General features: G+C 39.9%; 1 protein-coding gene across 1 annotated transcript in view; it reads left to right on the top strand.

The window, feature by feature from the left end:
• The window catches only part of RNF11 (ring finger protein 11), a 36,979-nt gene extending 24,604 nt beyond the window's left edge, over positions 1–12,375 (top strand). Inside the window, exons 2-3 of the mRNA XM_002810833.6 lie at positions 9,083–9,252; positions 10,278–12,375. Coding sequence (XP_002810879.1) covers positions 9,083–9,252; positions 10,278–10,449 — 342 coding nt within the window. The 3' untranslated portion in view covers positions 10,450–12,375. The remainder of the gene's footprint in view (positions 1–9,082; positions 9,253–10,277) is intronic.
• The last annotated feature ends 4,771 nt before the right edge of the window (positions 12,376–17,146 follow it).

The raw sequence follows: 17,146 nt of genomic DNA, 5'->3' as shown, positions 1-17,146 counted from the left end.
CCAGATACTACTCAAGCTCATCACAGTATTTTCTAGCAACTCCCAATAGAGAGATCCCAGAGGCAGTGGCAGTTGAGTAAAGTTGCATTTTCACTTGTGAATAAACTATTCTGGGGTTTAGACACATAGGTACTTTATATTTTTTTAAGTTAAAAAATTTTTTAAAGTTTGGAACAAATTTGCTTAATAAAGTCAGTTTTAGCGGGAAATTCACATGCACATGAGAATTGAAAGAAAGAACCTTTAATGTTGATGTAAGCTTATCATTCCTTTTTCACATATACCTCACCACCTCCTCTGTGTTTAATTATCTGGACTTTTTTCTCATCCCTAGATTTTGTTTCTCAAAAATGTTTCTCCCTTAAAACACGTTTTAATGATCTCTGTAAGATCTAAGTTCTTAATCTCAAAGTAATCTTTAGATTGAGGAGTACTAAAATTGAGATCCACAGACCCCTTTAAGGTCAGGGATAGAACTGCTTTCAGTGTGATTGATTTCCGTAGTAATCTTATGTGTTTTATTCAAAAACGTTATCTGAAATAGCTTTCATTGGACTGCATAAGGTTTCCATGGCAAAAAAAAGTTTTAAGAATCCGTGAGAGGCAATCCCAGAGTGAGCTCCTGTCATTGCTGCCAGAAACCACAAAGCCTTTTGAGAGTTCTGAACTCTGAGTCACAGAGTTCTGATAGGTATGTGGTATTGTAATTCAGTTGAATTTTGCTGTTGCAATATTTAGGTAAATTGTCAGACATAATTAAGATTTGCAGCACGAAATGGGCCCATATATATATGGAGTCTTGCTCTGTTGCCCAGGATGGAGTGCAGTGGCACGATCTCAGCTCACTGCAACCTCCGCCTCCCAGGTTCAAGTGATTCTCCTGCCTCAGCCTCCCACCACACCCTGTCTGTGATAAGATTTTTTTTTTTTTCTTGAGACGGAGTCTTGCTTTGTTGCCCAGGCTGGAGTGCAGTGGCATGATCTCAGCTTACTGCAAGCTCTGCCTTCCGGGTTCACACCATTCTCCTGCCTCAGCCTCCCGAGTAGCTGGGACTACAGGCGCCCGCCACCATGCTCAGCCTGTGATAAGATTTTTAAATAAAAATTTCATGCTTGTCGCTGTGGCTCATGCCTGTAATCCCAGCAGTCTCGGCTCACAGCAACCTCCGTCTCTCCGGTTCAAGCGATTCTCCTGCCTCAGACTCCCGAGTAGCTGGGATTACAGGCACATACCACCACCCCCAGCTAATTTTTTCTATTTTTAGTAGAGATGGAGTTTCACTATGTTGGCCAGGCTGGTCTCGAACTCCTGGCCTCAGGTGATCCACCCGCCTTGGCCTCCCGAGTAGCTGAGGCTACAGGCATGTACCACCACTCCTGGCTAATTTTTGTAGGGATGGGGTTTCGCCATGTTGCCCAGGCTGGGATTACGGGTGTGAGCCACTGCACTTGGCCCCAAAACAATTTTTAACGGATGATGCTGGGACACCTACATATAACTACATAATTAAGTGAAGTTGGGCCCCTTTCTTACTATATGCAAAAATTAACTCAGAATGGTTCATACACCTAAATGTAAGAGCTAAAACTTTATAAACTTCTTAGAAAATATAGGAGCAAGTGCTCATGACCTTGGGTTTGACAGATTTCTTAGGATACTGAAAGTAAAAGTAACCAAAGTTGAATTTCATTAAAATTTAAAATTTGTTCTTCAAAGAACATCAAGAAAGTGAAAAGATAACCCATAGGATGCAAGAAAATATTTAGGCTTTTTTTGTTTGTTTGAGACAGAGTCTCCCTCTTTTGTCTAGACTGGAATGCAGCAGCACAATCTTGGCTTATTGCAACGCCACCTCCCAGGTTCAAGCAATTCTTGTGCCTCAGCCTCCCAAGTAGTTGGGATTACAGGTGTGCACTACCACCCCCTGCTAATTTTTTTTTTTTTTTTGTATTTTTAGTAGAGACAAGGTTTCACCATGTTGGCCAGGCTGGTCTTGAACTCCTGACCTCAGGTGATCTGCCTGCCTCAGCCTCTCGAAGAAAATACTTATAAATCATTGGTCTGATAAGGGACTTGTGTCCAGGAGATAACAAAAAGATAATTTGCTGTCAGAGAGGGCAAATCAGAATCACAATGAGATACCACATCTTATCCACTTGAATGGTTATAATAAAAAAGATAAGTTTAAGCAATGCTGTAGAGAAACTGGAACATTCTATTTCCCTTTTTAAAATGCACACTTCATTGATTTCCATTGTGTTCAGAGTTACACAACTATCACTTACCAGTACAGCTCTGGATGGGATTGTAAGATGGTGCAGGTGCTTTGGAAAAGTTTGGCAGTTCTACAAAAGGTTTTGCAGAGTTCCATTCATTGGTATATATACCCAATAAAATGAAAACATGTACAAAAACTAAACTTACACATGAATTTTCATAACAGTATTATTCACAGTAGCTAACAAGTAGAAACAACCCATGTCCATCAGTGACTAAACAAAATGGTGGTGGACTATTCAGCGATAAAAAGGAATGCAATTCTGATACATGCTGCATCATGGGTGAACTTTGAAAACATGCTAAGTGAAAGGCGAGCCACAAAAGACCACATATTAGTATGATTCCATACACAGGCGTACTTGTTTTATTGCACTTCACAGGGTTGTGTGTGTGTGTGTGTGTTTACACAACTTGAAGGTTTGTGGCAGCTCTGCATGAAACAATTCTTTTGGCACCATTTTCCCAGCAGCTCACTTCATTTCTCTGCTACATTTGGTAATTCTCGTGCTTTCAAACTCTTTCATTATATCTTTTACGGTGATCTGTGATCAGTTTTATTAGGGTGGTGTGGAACGAAACCCACACATCTGAGTAATGCTTATCTATGAAATGCCCAGAATAGGCAAATCTATAGAGACAAAAAGCAAATTAGTTAGTAGTAGCCTAGGGCCGGGGAGTTTGGGGGAGTGACTGTTAATGAGTACACTTTCTTTTGGGGATAATGAAAATGTTCTAAAATTGATAAGTGATGGTTGCATAGCTCTGAACACACTGGAAACCATTGAAGTGTGTATTTTAAATAGGGAAATAGAATGTGAATTGTATCTCTAAGGTGTTACAGTTAATGGAAGCCTTTCACCTTTTCGTGATACTGTATTTCCTCAATGCTGAGATGTGCTTTTTAAGGTTGGGCTTGGCTGCTCACTCCTGGGATCCCAGCATTTTGGGAGGCCAAGGCAGGAGGATTGCTTGAGCCCAGGAATTCTAGACCAGCCTGGGCAACATGGTGAAAACCTGTCTCTACAAAATTTATTTTTTTAATTAGCGGGGCGTAGTAGCATGGGCCTGTAGTCCCAGCTACTCAGGAGGCTGAAGTGGGAGAATCACTTGAGCCCGGGGGGTCGTCAAGGCTGCAGTGAGCCAAGATTGTGCCACTGCACTCTAGCCTAGGTAACAGAATGAGACCCTATCTCAAAAAAAAAAAAAAAAAAAAAAAAAAAAATATATATATATATACACATACACACACACATTTATCAGGAAGATAGATGTGATGCTAGCTTTTAAATCTCTGTGTCTAATTGTTCAGGAACTGCATCAGTGCTAATCTGGGGGTTTTTGTTTTGGTCAAGATTTCATGGAACATCAGAACATTGAGACCAACTATTCTAAATCCTCCATTTTATGGTCTTAAATGTAAGTCTGGCAAAATTCAGAGAAAACATTTCCCAGTAGGAGACTGCAGCTGGGAAGAAGGTGGTGCCAGCAGCAGCTTGTAAGGATATAAAGAGAAAGATCAGAAGAGCTGGCTCTTATTTCCTACTGGAGGAAAAGATACAGCTTTTGGTGACAAGCTGCGTGCTTTAGCAGTGACTTTATTTTTCCTTCACCACAAACCAGACTTGTACTATTTCCAGCCTCAGCACATTATTTAGGCACTTCCCCACTGCATTGTTTTCGTTTCTGAAATTGTATCACATTCCCTAAATTGAATCCAACTTTTAATGTAGTGCCCTTCAGACAGACACGTTTTACATTCACCTGTTTTGTGTCTTTCTTCGCTTAAACCACCTAAGATTAGGACCCGATACATTCTTGACAACATCCATCATTTTATAGGTGCTTCATTTATATATTAACAGACAACTGGAATGCTTCAGAGATTTTTCTCATCAGATCAGAGACCTTGCTGTTTTTGATGTTTGACCCTATCTTCTGGCCGGGTGCGGAGGCTCACACCTGTATCACGCCTGTAATCCCAACACTTTGGGAGGCCGAGGCAGGTGGATCACTTGAGGCCAGGATTTGAGACCAGCCGGGCCAACATGGTGAAACCCTGTCTCTACTAAAAATAAAAAAATTATCTGGGCATGGTGGCGCGTGCCTGTACTTCCAGCTACTCGAGGTTGAGGTGGGAGAATTGCTTGAACCTGGGAGGTGGAGGTTGTAGTGAGCCAAGATCGCACCACTGCACTCCAGCCTGGGTGACAGAGTGAGACCCTGTCTCCAAAAAAAAAAGACTCTCTCTTCTGTCCTGCTTGAGCATATTTTATAACCCTGTCTTCCATTTCTGTTCTACCCCCTTCCATGCTGCTGCATTTTTCCACAATGCATATTTTAATTTTAAATTATTCCTTTTCTCCTTTTCTTAAAGGCAGATGATTTCCTTTGGATTCTCGCTCTTTCTCTCTTTTGCATGCAGACATATGGAGAACTAAAGAAAGTATTAAGGAAAAGATTGTTTTAAATTTATTTGAAATTTGCTTCTCTGTGAATTCCATCTTAAAATTTAAACTCGCAGGGCAAGCCCATGTGTCTCCTAATCAACAATGAGGAAATGGTAGTTAGGTAAGACTGTATAAGACATTTAAGTAGATGCTAGTGGAAAAGAGAAGCGAGGAAGTCAGAGGAATCAGGAAGGATGAGATATCTATCTCCAGTGACTAGAGCTGTCATTAGAGAAGAGCCCATATATTAAGCCCTTATCTTGGTAAGTGCTTTACTTATCTGCTTATTCCTTACAATACTTTTTTTTTTTTTTTTAACGGAGTCTAGCTCTGTGGGCCAGGCTGGAGTGCAGTGGCGTGATCTCAGCTCACTGCAACCTCCGCCTCCCAGATTCAAGCAATTCTCATGTCGCAGCCTCCAGAGTAGCTGGGATTACAGAGGTGAATGACTGCACCTGGCCTCCAATGCTTTATTAAGATAGGTATTTTGTCTGTTATGCTGATGAGGAACCTTAATGCTCAGAGATATTAAGAAGCTTGCATAAGGCCACATACATAATTAAATGCCAGAGCAGAAATTCCAGGGAATGCCTATACTCTTTCCATTATGCATTTTTGTTCATTAACCTAGATAGGGGGCATAGAAATTCTGAGTTTGAGAAGCATGTGGAAGGAAGTATATTTGGTTTGGTTTTGGACCTATTGAAGTTCCTGTGGGATGGGTAGGTGGAGTTTTGAAAGAGACAACAACCCAGGTATTTTCACTTGGGAGAATGTTGGGTGTAATTTATATCAAGTTTTCCTTTTTGGTTTTATTGTTATTTAATCCAAATCATTAGCAGTTTTTCTTTATTTTTTTTCTTTTTGTTATTGTTATTTAATCCAAATCATTAGCAGTTTTTCTTTTTTCTTTTTCTTTCACTTTGTCACCCAGCCTGGAGTGTAGTGGTGTGATCTCGTCTCACTGTAGCTCAACCTCCTGGGCTCAAGCGATCCTGCTGCCTCAGTCCCCCAGGTAGCTGGGACTACACGTGTACATCACTACTTCTGGCTAATTTTTGTATCTTTTATAGAGACGGGGTTTCACCATGTTGCCCAGGGTGGTCTCAAACTGCAGGGATTACAGGCATGAGCCACTGTGCCAGGCGCATTAGCAATTTTTCATAGCATATCTACAAAGTTCTAATATGTATATAATGTATATTACACGAACATAAGTGCTTTGATTTAGGTTATTCAGTTATATAATTATGTTGAGTCCCAACTATGTGCCAGATACCGTGCTGAGTAGGTAGTAAACATTGGTAAGCAAAACAGACATAGCCCCTGCCCTTATCAAACTACCCAGATAGCCTGGGCACAGTGGCTCTCACCTGTAATCTCAGCACTTTGGGAGGCCAAGGCTAGAGGATTGCTTGAGGCCAGGAGTTTGGTCAGCCTGGTCAGCGAGACACTGTTTCTACCAAAACAAAAAAATTGCTGGGCATGGTGATGCGTACCTGTAATCCCAGCTACTGGGGAGGCTGCAGTGGGAGGATTACTTGAGCCTAGAAGTTGGAGGTTGCAGTGAGATGTGTTTGTATACCTTTTGTCATTAGGTCCATATTTAGGCCCTGAAATAGGCTAATCAAAATATTTAGTTTTTAGTTTTTGTTTTTTTTTTCATTTGTTTTCAGTTGGGGACGAAACACAGTAGCTTTGCAAATATAAAGTGGGAGCACAACCTAGCACTGGCATTGGTGGTCCTCAAAACAGTCCCCAGGTTTGGTGATTCAATAGGAGGACTCATAGGACTTAGTATATAATCTTACTCACATCTATGATTTGTTACAGCAAAGAATCAAAGCAAAATCAGCTAAGGGGAAAGGTGCTTTGGTCCAAAGGGAACTAAGCACAAGCTTCCAAGAGTTATCTCCTAGTGGAGTCACACAGGACATGCTTAATTCCTTCAACATATATGAAAGGTTTTCTGCCAGAGAAGCTCATTTGGAGACTCAGTGCCCCAGGTACTGATTAGGCACCCACTGCCTAACATATGACAAAATTCCAGATTCTCAGAGGGAAAGCAGGTGTTGAACATAAACCATATAGTGTCCGCAGTTAGGGAATCGTGGGAACGACCTGCAAATCCACATCTTTTTTTGTTGTTAAGATGGAGTCTCACTCTGTCGCCCAGGCTAGAGTACAGTGGCAAGATCTTGGCTCACTGCAACCTCTGCCTCCCGGGTTAAAGCAATTCTCTTGCCTCAGCTTACTGAGTAGCTGGGATTACAGGCGTGCACCACCATGCCCAGCTAATTTTAGTATTTTTAGTAGAGATGGTGTTTCACCATGTTGGCCAGGCTGGTCTCGAACTCCTGACCTCAGGTGATCTGCCTGTCTCGGCCTTCCAAAGTTGTGGGATTACAAGCATGAGCCACCATGCCCAGCCATCACATCTTTTAAAATTGTTGTTTTTATACCCCTGTCTAATCTTCTACTCACTCAGTGTCTGTTAGCCAACAATTGAATCAAGATTCCATTTTGCTGCCTAGAAAATCAGTGGCTGTCTAGTTACGAAACAGTTGATAACTCAGATATCAAGCCATTTTAAAACAAGTATCATGGGAATTAAAATTTAAAATTAGGCATGTGTGGTAAGAAGGGTGAGGCCACATTCATCTTTAAAATATCAGGAGGTCTTAGTCATTTCCTTTCCTCTATGGTTTTCTGAACCATGTAAACTGAAATTAGATTGTTGAATCATTTTAGATATCTAAAAGATATATAGAGGGTTCCTTTGTTTTAACAAAAAAATACCAAAGGAGAAAATATACTCATAACATGAATTAAAATATAGTTTTTATTTTCTTCTTTAATGTTTATTAATGTTTCCCCATAAAGTAGAACTTTCCCTTTTGTGTTCTGCTTTCTGTATTCTCTACACATATGTGAACCACAAGACTGAAGAAATCTAACCTCTGAAAAACCCATAGTTGGAGTTTATTTTCTCTAAAACAATTTAGTTACTTTGTTTGTTAGGTTCAAGGATTTACGAGACCCTTTATATTATCTTAGCCTTAAGCCAGTTTGTTCCCAGTTTGCATGTGGATGACAGCTCATCAAAACTGGTCAACTAGGACTGAGGCTAAGATTCAGGAAGGTAGTCTAGACTGGAAATGCTAATTCAAGGGTTGAAGAACTCAGAGCTGGCAGAGATTACAACAGAGGCCAAGAGTTTGTAGTATTCAAAGAGAAGCCAGAAAGCCAGGACCAAAGTCAAGGACAGTAGCACTTAGCTTAAAGTCTGCAAAGCAGAGAATCATGATGGGGAGAATCATGACGATGGGGAGATGTTAGAATAATTTACAAATATTGGCATTTACAGAGCTGTTATCTCATGATTATATCAGTTCTCTAAAGTGGGTGCTGTTATCTGCTTTATTCAAAGACATTAAGAGACTTGGTCCAAGCAATCACAGTAAGTAGCCGAGCTGAGACTGAAATCTTACAATTTAATTCTTCAGACTGAAAATCTCATCTTCTGAGATAGTAGTGTTTTTCAGGCTGTTCTGTTGATTCTGAGGATTCTCCAAAGGTAACCAAGGTGAGGGCCTGGGGATGGGGAGCCTCATCCCTTCTAGGCCACACTCCATCCCAGCTTCATTCCATCAGAGTTGCTCAGTTTTAAATATTATTATAGGCCAGGCACCATGGCTCACCCCTGTGGCCCCACTACTCAGGAGGCTGAGGTTGGAGGATTGCTGAGCCCGGGGGGTTGAGTTTACAGTAAGTTGTGTTTGTGCCACTGCACTTAAGCCTGGGCAACAGAGGGAGATCCTATCTCAAAAAAAGGTGGGGGTTATACACACGATTCCTTTGAATGAATTGTTTTGTTGTGTAAAAAATCAGTTGGATTAGGAGCAGCAGAATTCTAATTTCAGTATTGTCAATTAGTGACTGTAGGCAAGCTTGGTCCTATGAAAGGGGAAAGTTAGTCTTAGATAACTTTCAGATTTATTTTTGTCATAGTCTAGTCCATTTAAAAAGTTTTTAAAATTATTTTTAGAGATGGGGTCTTGCTGTGTTGTCCAGGCTGGTCTCTTATCATGTGGAAATAGTTCATTTAACATTCCATGCCAGTTCAGTGAAGTCTGTGTTTATATCCTTTAGGCAGAATGAGAATGTTTTGTTGTGTGTATGTTTTATTCTAGTAGCTGAAGTTAAGGCAGGGTGAAACACAGTCATACAGCCAAACACTAGCCCAGCTTCCTACCCTCCCAGGGCCCCCTTTCCCTTCTATCTCTGACCAAAAAATAAGCCCTCGAAAGCTTTTTAAAAAATAATCCTTGTCCTCTATATTTTAATATTTTAGGAACAAGTTCCGGTTCCAGTCTACCACCCAACACCTAGCCAGACTCGGCTAGCAACTCAGCTGACTGAAGAGGAACAAATTAGGATAGCTCAAAGAATAGGCCTTATACAACATCTGCCTAAAGGAGTTTATGACCCTGGAAGAGATGGATCAGAAAAAAAGATCCGGGAGTAAGTTTTAATTAATTTGTACATTTCAAAGTTTTATTTTCAGATTGCTTTTGAAAAATTTGCCTTTTCTACTGCACTTTAGAAAGTCAGACATTTAATATATTGAAACACTTCGCTTAATGCAAGAGAATGTTTAATTTTTTTTCATAGTTCTATTACTGGCTACTAGCAAGAGAATGCTATGTAGTAATTAAGAATTTTCACAGACCGAGCACAGTGGCTCATGCCTGTAATCCCAGCACTTTGGGAGGCTGAGGTGGGGGGATCACTTGAGGCCAGGAGTTCGAGACCAACCTGGCCAACATGGTGAAACCTCATCTCTACTAAAACGAAAATTAGCCAGGCATGATGGCATGCACCTGTAATCCCATCTACTTGGGAGGCTGAGGTGGGAGAATCACTTGAAACTCTGTCTCAAAAAGTAAAATAAAATAAAATAAAATAAGAGAAAGTTAATGTTAATGAAGAGAGCTTTAACTTACAGCAACCCAGTAAGTAGGCTGAAGTTAGTGTTTCTGTTTTTACAGTTATTAAAATGAAAATTATCTTACTCTAGGATTACTCTAAATAGCACAAGGAAACAAAGTTGGGTGAAGTTAGTGTTTCTGTTTTACAGTTATTAAAATGAAAATTGTCTTAGTCCAGGATTACACTAAATATTGCAAGAAAACAAAGTTGATCTAACTGATGCTTTTCTACCTAAAATAATCCCATTCTCCTCCAGGTATCTGCTATAATATGTAGCTGTTTACAAGCACAGCAGTAGACTTGATACATATGTAATCCATTTCTTTGCTCTGTTGATTGCTCCTAAGTCCTGCAAATTCTCAGGGGATTGAAATAAGAGACTGTGGACAGATCAACATTAGGAAAAAATTGAGTTTGCATGCTTTGGTGATAAGATGACAGGCAAAGCATTCTGATATGTTACTCAGATTAACACTGTCTTTAATGGGATTTAAAGAGTTTTCTGAATAGGACACTTCTGAAAATGCCTTCTGATTTCTCTCCATTGCTCCCAACAGGTGTGTGATCTGTATGATGGACTTTGTTTATGGGGACCCAATTCGATTTCTGCCGTGCATGCACATCTATCACCTGGACTGTATAGATGACTGGTTGATGAGATCCTTCACGTGCCCCTCCTGCATGGAGCCAGTTGATGCAGCACTGCTTTCATCCTATGAGACTAATTGAGCCAGGGTCTCTTATCTGACTTCAAGTGAACCACCGTTTTGGTGGTTTTGATCTTTTGTCACTGAGCCCAAAGAGCCAGGGATTAGGAATTAAGATCATGCACAAAAGTTTCCTTAAAATTCCTGGATGGCTGCAGATGTTGGGGGGAAAAGTATGTGATATTTTAGAAACTTAGTGGGAAAAGTAGGGTGGTATTTTTATGTAAAGCCTTGACCCAATGTTTAAAAATATAATTGTATTTAGATCTTGTTATTGCTCCAGTACATAGGAATTGTGTAAAGTGTTACAGCAGCTGTATTTGTTTAAATTGTGTGTATTGAAGATTAGGAAAAAGATAGTAGTTATTTTTCCTAAATGAAATAACTTTCTTCTCTTGCCCTTCCCCACCCAAATTTTTTTCTGAAGTTGCTGGCATTTGGGTCAAGGTTTTATTAAAAGCTACATTTTATAACACTGGCACACACAAAAAAGTAGTTTTAAGCTTGTTTGCACAGTTCTTTTTTTCCATTGGAAATGGAATTCATTGCCTTAGGTCTTTTTAAATAGTGTATTATTATCGTTGGGGCTGGCTCTATGCTTGAAAACCAGTTTATTTATAACCTGTTATAAGTGCTATATTCTGTTTGCAGTTAGGAAATGCAGAATTCAAAGTGATCTCCTAGCTTGTAAGCAAACTGAGATGCACTATCCCTTTTCTATAAAAAATAAGTTAATGTGTCAAGAAACCACCTCTATTAAAGTGGGGTTTAATATTACCCTTTCCTATGTGTTTTATCTAATTATTTTGGTTGTTAATATGGTGATAATGGAAAGTCAAGTTAAATTTTAAATATTAAGAATTCTGATTTATTGAGATTGAATTACGCCACCACGTTTATGTAAAAATGAAGGTGGCACCGTGGTGAGACCTAATGAGAAATAGTTACTCAGTTGTAAAAATTTTGATTTATTCTCTTTCTTCTGACCTCCTTCCCTCTTGTCTTGAACCATAGCAAAAGGATACTGCATCTCTTATTACTGTAGTGCTGAGGTTATTGAAGTTATATAAAACACATCTCAGTCTCTGTTTCTTGGAAAGGTATCTATCACATCCTGCTAGCTGACTGACAAAACTAAGCAGGGAGAATAAAGATAATTGTATTTTATGTTTTGCACACAAACGCAGAATTTGTATAACCATACGACTTCATAGTTGTGATCTCAAAAAAGAAGGAATTTCTCCTTTGTTTCTTGCAGTTAATGTAAGAATACTTTAAATCTCTAAGCTTCTGAAGTGTTAGAGGTAGAGATGGTCTAGTAAAGATGTAGTAGTAATGTTTTATCCATTTAGCATGTGTTTATTTTTTCATATGTACTCAAAGGTGACTTATTGGTTCACCTCAGTGATATTACAGCTAAAAAAAATGATTCATTAGCAAAAGGAAAAGTGGTCTCAACCTAACATCAGAAGTGTTTCTTATTATTATTTTATATTGAGTTGAATATTGAACTCTAACACTTTTCTACATACAAAACACAGTGTCATGAAGGTTATTCATAATTGCATTATAGAGGAATGTAGTATGTCATAAGTACTTTGTAAAGATTTGACATTCAACTGTAGTATCCATATGTTGCTTAAATTTCCTTATGAGCCCCATGATGGAAAGACTTAATTTGAGAAAAATTGAAAGAAATTAGATTATCAGGTTCTGTTAAATTGTTACATGTATCTTGCTTAAATTTCTGTTTATTAATTTATATCCACCCAATTACATAAAGCAAATTTGGAGGAAACAACTGAAGTTGTGCAATATTTTCTGATAATTGCTTTTTTTATTCTTGTGTTTTCTACTTAAACATAATGTCTGTGTCATCAAGTATTATAGTCAGACTTTCTTTTTTTCTAGATTGTTAAAATTGGCAAATGAACTTTTTTAAAAATCATCTTCCATGTTGCAGTTAGTCTTTCTTTTCATTACAAGTCTTTCACAGAAGTTTGGTGGTAATATTGAAAGAACTAGCATTGGGCAGAATGTGTCTTTTTTAGTCACTTTGTATTCTCAACATACAATGTTAAGAACCATCAATTTTGACTTTTACTAAGTTGTTAAATAAAGTTATAATACAGCTGTGAAGGGCTAAAGTTAGAGTTGATTACATAAGTATTCCCCATATAATCTTTTAAAAAGTTGTGTATGATTATTTTAAAATCTCTCTCTATATATATACCTGTGGGAAGTATTTTTTATTGTTTGGCATTTAATATCATTTAATCATATACTTAGGCTTGATAGCACCAAAGTTTCTAAAACCAAACAATAGCTGTAATCTCTTGATTTAGATATGGGCAAGATATGTTCAAGCTTGGCTGTGGGATTTGAAATTTCTGAAAAGCCTAACCAGGAAGAAACAAAAGAATCTTACCCTTTTGAATGCAAAACCTAAGAAGTTGAAATACTTTTAAAAAATTCTGTGAGTTTCTTGATAGGGAATCTCCTCAGTCGGTACTAGGAGACTCACCCCCTGCTATTGGTGTTTATCATGTGATATAAAACAGTATGATTTCACGCAGTAGTAAGCATTGAGGTAACAGATCCCCTGCATACAAGTCTTCTTCATAAAGAAGCATTCATTTTTAAAAAGGAGCAACACTTAATAAAGTATAGTAATCCCCCTTATCCACGGTTTCTGCCATTTCACATACTCACACACTATGGTGCAAAAAGGTATTTTGAGAGTGAGATACCACATTCACATTAAATTTTTTTTTTTTTTTTTGAGATGGAGTTTCGCTCTTGTTGCCCAGGCTGGAGTGCAATGGCACAATCTCGGCTCACTGCAACCTCTGTCTCCTGGGTTCAAGCAATTATCCCGCCTCAGCCTCCCGAGAAGCTGGGGTTACAGGCGTGTGCCACCATGCCTGGCTAATTTTGTATTTTTAGTAGAGGTGGGGTTTCTCCATGTTGGTCAGGCTGGTCTTGAACTCCTGACCTCAGGTGATCCGCCCGTCTCGGCCTCCTAAAGTGCTGGGATTACAGGCGTGGGCCACTGCGCCCGGCCTCACATAACTTTTATTACAATCTATTACAACTTTTGTAAATACAGTTTTTAAAAAACAATCTTGGCTGGGCATGGTGGCTCACACCTGTAATCCCAGCACTTCGGGAGGCCAAGGCAGTTGGATCACTTGAGGTCAGGAGTTTGAGACCAGCCTGGCTAACATGGTGAACCCCGTCTCTACTGAAAAGACAAAGATTAGCCAGGCATGGTGGTACACACTTGTAATCCCAACTACTTGGGAGCCTGAGGCAGGAGAATCACTTGAACCCGGAAGGCGGAGGTTGCAGTGAGCCGAGATCGCACCACCGCACTCCAGCCTGGATAACGGAGTGAGACTCTGCCTCAAAAAAAAAAAAAGACAAAAACTTACTGTTTTACCAATGTTGTTCCTAATCTCTTACTGTGCCAGATTTATAAATTAAACTTTATCATAGGTATGTATGTGTAGGTATGTATGTTGTACTATCCACAGTTTGAGATATGCAGCGGGGTTCTTGGAGAGTATACCCCATGGATAGAGCGGGTAATACTGTAGTCAGAAGGAGAGCTGCCTAAGGTCTTGAGACTGGAGAAGTGGTAAACAAGAGAAAGTATGTTTCTTCAGCATAAGTCACAAAAATAGTTGATGGCTATCTCTGCTTACAAAAGCAGTGGGTAGCAGTCATGGAGTCAACTGATGAAACTTGCGTGTAAATGCATCTTAGTGTAATAACCTCACCTAATTTTTTAAGCCTTAATTTTAAAATTTGTGGACACAAGAAAAGTTGGATTTTAAGTTAATATCTCTTCAAGTGATGTTAAATTTACCTATCTGAATTTAAATAAACACTCTTCTATGTTTTTTAATTTTTATTTTTATTTTTAAAATATTTTTTTCTTTTTAAGTATCAACTGCTCTTTCACTGGGTGGGAAGAGAGAGAAGACGATTTGACCCGTCCTTCTGTACTTCTTTTTTTTTGAGACAGTCTTTCTCTGTCTCCCAGGCTGTAGTGCAGTGGTGTGATCATGGCTCACTCGGCTCACTCATTTTGTCTCTCTAAGCCACATTTTCCTTACCATGGGAGTGTTGGTAGATCAGTAGTTCTCAGAGGCCAGAACAACCAGAGCACAATTACCTAGGGCTCTGGATGTTTATTAGTAATGGAGACCCCTATCATATCAGAGTGGGAGAGGAGAAACAACTTTTTGAGACAGGGTCTCTGTCTCCCAGGCTGGAGGGCAGTGGCACAACTGCAACCTCCACCTCCCAGGCTCAAGCGATCCTCCCAAGGAGCTGAGACTACAGGCACATGCCACCACACCTGGCTAATTTTTGTATTTTTTTTTTTTGTAGAGATGGGTTTTTGGCATGTTGCCCAGGCTGGTCTTGAACTCGTGGGCTCAAATGATCCTCCCACCTCAGCCTCCCAAAGTACTGGGGTTACAGGTGTGGGTCACTATACCTGGCCATCTATCATTTGTAACAGGTTCTCCAAGTGATTCTGATGCACTAGCAGGTTTTGGAACCATTAAGATGATCGCTTCCCAAACTTGTGAAATAAGGTTTGGTTCATTTTTTGTTTCCTGAGAAATTAGAAGCAGTATTGGGCACTTGTTGGTTATTCAGAGATGGATTGTCCAGGCACGATTATCTAGACTTTCTGCTCTTCATTTGTCCTTTTGCTATGTCCTTGCTCTTTAGCATAGATACAGAGCATCCAGATAAGTCCCTTTACAACCTATTTTCTGATTCTACAACCACCTTCCATCAGAGGCACCAGTGAATTATAAAAAGGGTTTGAGATTTATTTGCACATTTTAATTGTCCACATTGTTTTTGTTTGCTTTATCACACTGATCAGGCACAAGCTTTTGTTTTGGAGACAGGGTCTCACTGTGTCCCCCAGGCTGTAGTGCAGTGGCTTGATCAGGGCTCACTGTAAGTTCAGACTCCTGCGCTCAAGTGATTTTTCTCACCTCAGCCTCTCGAGTAGCTGGGATTGACTGCAGGTGCACTCAACCACGTCCAGCTAATGTTTTGTTTTTTTGTAGAGACTGAGTCTCACTATGTTGCCCAGGCTGGCCTGAAACTCCTGGCCTCAAGAGATTCTCCTGCCTCAGCCTCCCAAAGTGCTGGGATTGTAGGCCTGAGTCACTGCTCCCAGCCTGGCACTGCCTTAGGACAATAGCTGGATGCATCTGATTAATGTTATTAACTGACTAAAGCCATTTATTGTTTCTTCACATACAGTTTTTTAATAAAAGTATGGTCAAGATTACCTTTTCATTACATTTCTGTTTCTTGAGAAAAATTACTGTTCACTGGCACATTTAGTCATCTTCAGGTGCTTCCTATAGAAAGTTTGTTTTTCTCTTTGAAGGAGTGTTAGCAATAGGCACATGTTTTAGGCATCTAAAACTGATGGTGATGAAAGGAGCAGCACCTATTTGCTTTGAACCCCTTCTCTAATATTTGTGCTTGTGGGTTCCACATCTCTTAGCACTGAGAAAAAGAAGTTGAGGAAGATAACTAAGGGGCCTCCTTAAGTGTCTTGTCATGGCAGTGCGTACTCTGAATGCCTGTGAGAAGATTTGGTTGGCTATGCAAAAAAAAGTTCAACTTCTCACTGGAGGCCACCACAGTAGCTAATCTGGTCAGTTAGGATCCAAAAACAAGTTTTAAGCATTGTGTGTGAATTGAGAAGCCTGGACTATGCTATCAGAAAGACACTGAGATTGGCTTCCAGCATTATCCAAATGAGGTGCAGGAATAGGCTACATTCTGCCAACCCCAGAATTAGAGCCAGGCTTTCAGCTTTGAAACAATGCAGAATGATGATCCTCTGTGCAAAAGCTTAGCTGAACTCGGTAAACACATTATAAGTTAACAGCTACAACTTCACAGTGAGCAAGGTGTGGGGAAGGGAAGAGGTTTGATCTTTGTGCCGCTTGCTTACACTCATCACTATCTATAGTGTTATCTTGACACGAAGAAGAATAATTCATAGGCGTTCTCTTTTTTTTTTGAGACAGAGTTTAGCGCTTGTTGCCCAGGCTGGAGTGCAATGGCGTGATCTCGGCTCACCGCAACCTCTGCCTCCCAGGTTCAAGCAATTCTCCTGCCTCAGCCTCCCGAGTAGCTGGGATTACAGGCATGCACCACCATGCCCGGCTAATTTTGTATTTTTAGTAGAGACGGGGTTTCTCCATGTTGAGGCTGGTCTCGAACTCCTGACCTCCAGATGATCCGCCCACCTCGGCCTCCCAAAGTGCTGGGATTACAGGCGTGAGCCACCATGCCCGGCCAGCATTCTTATTTCTGGTTGTGAGACAGGTGCTGTTCTAGTAAGGCATTTTCAGATGGGCTGTTTTTGCAAGTCCTGCTCCCAGGGCTCTTTCTTAAACTTTGAGTTAATGGCTTTGAAGATATACTTGAAGTAAGAAATCCTGGTCCTGGGCATGGATTTAATAAACTGGATTTCTGATTTTTTGTGAAGAGCAAAGAACATGAAATACCTACTCATATTGAGTCTTAGCACTTAATTATAACTTAGCATATTGACAGCTTTTTTTTTTTTTTTTTTTTTTTTTGGACATAGCCTTGCTCTGTTGCCCAGGCTGGAGTGCAGTGGTGCAATCTTGGCTCACTGTAACCTCTGCCTCCTGGGTTCAAGT

The sequence above is a fragment of the Pongo abelii genome, chromosome 1, assembly GCF_028885655.2.
Source record: "Pongo abelii isolate AG06213 chromosome 1, NHGRI_mPonAbe1-v2.0_pri, whole genome shotgun sequence".
NCBI classification, from domain to species: Eukaryota; Metazoa; Chordata; class Mammalia; order Primates; family Hominidae; genus Pongo; species Pongo abelii.
This window is presented reverse-complemented; position numbering and strand designations above follow the sequence as displayed.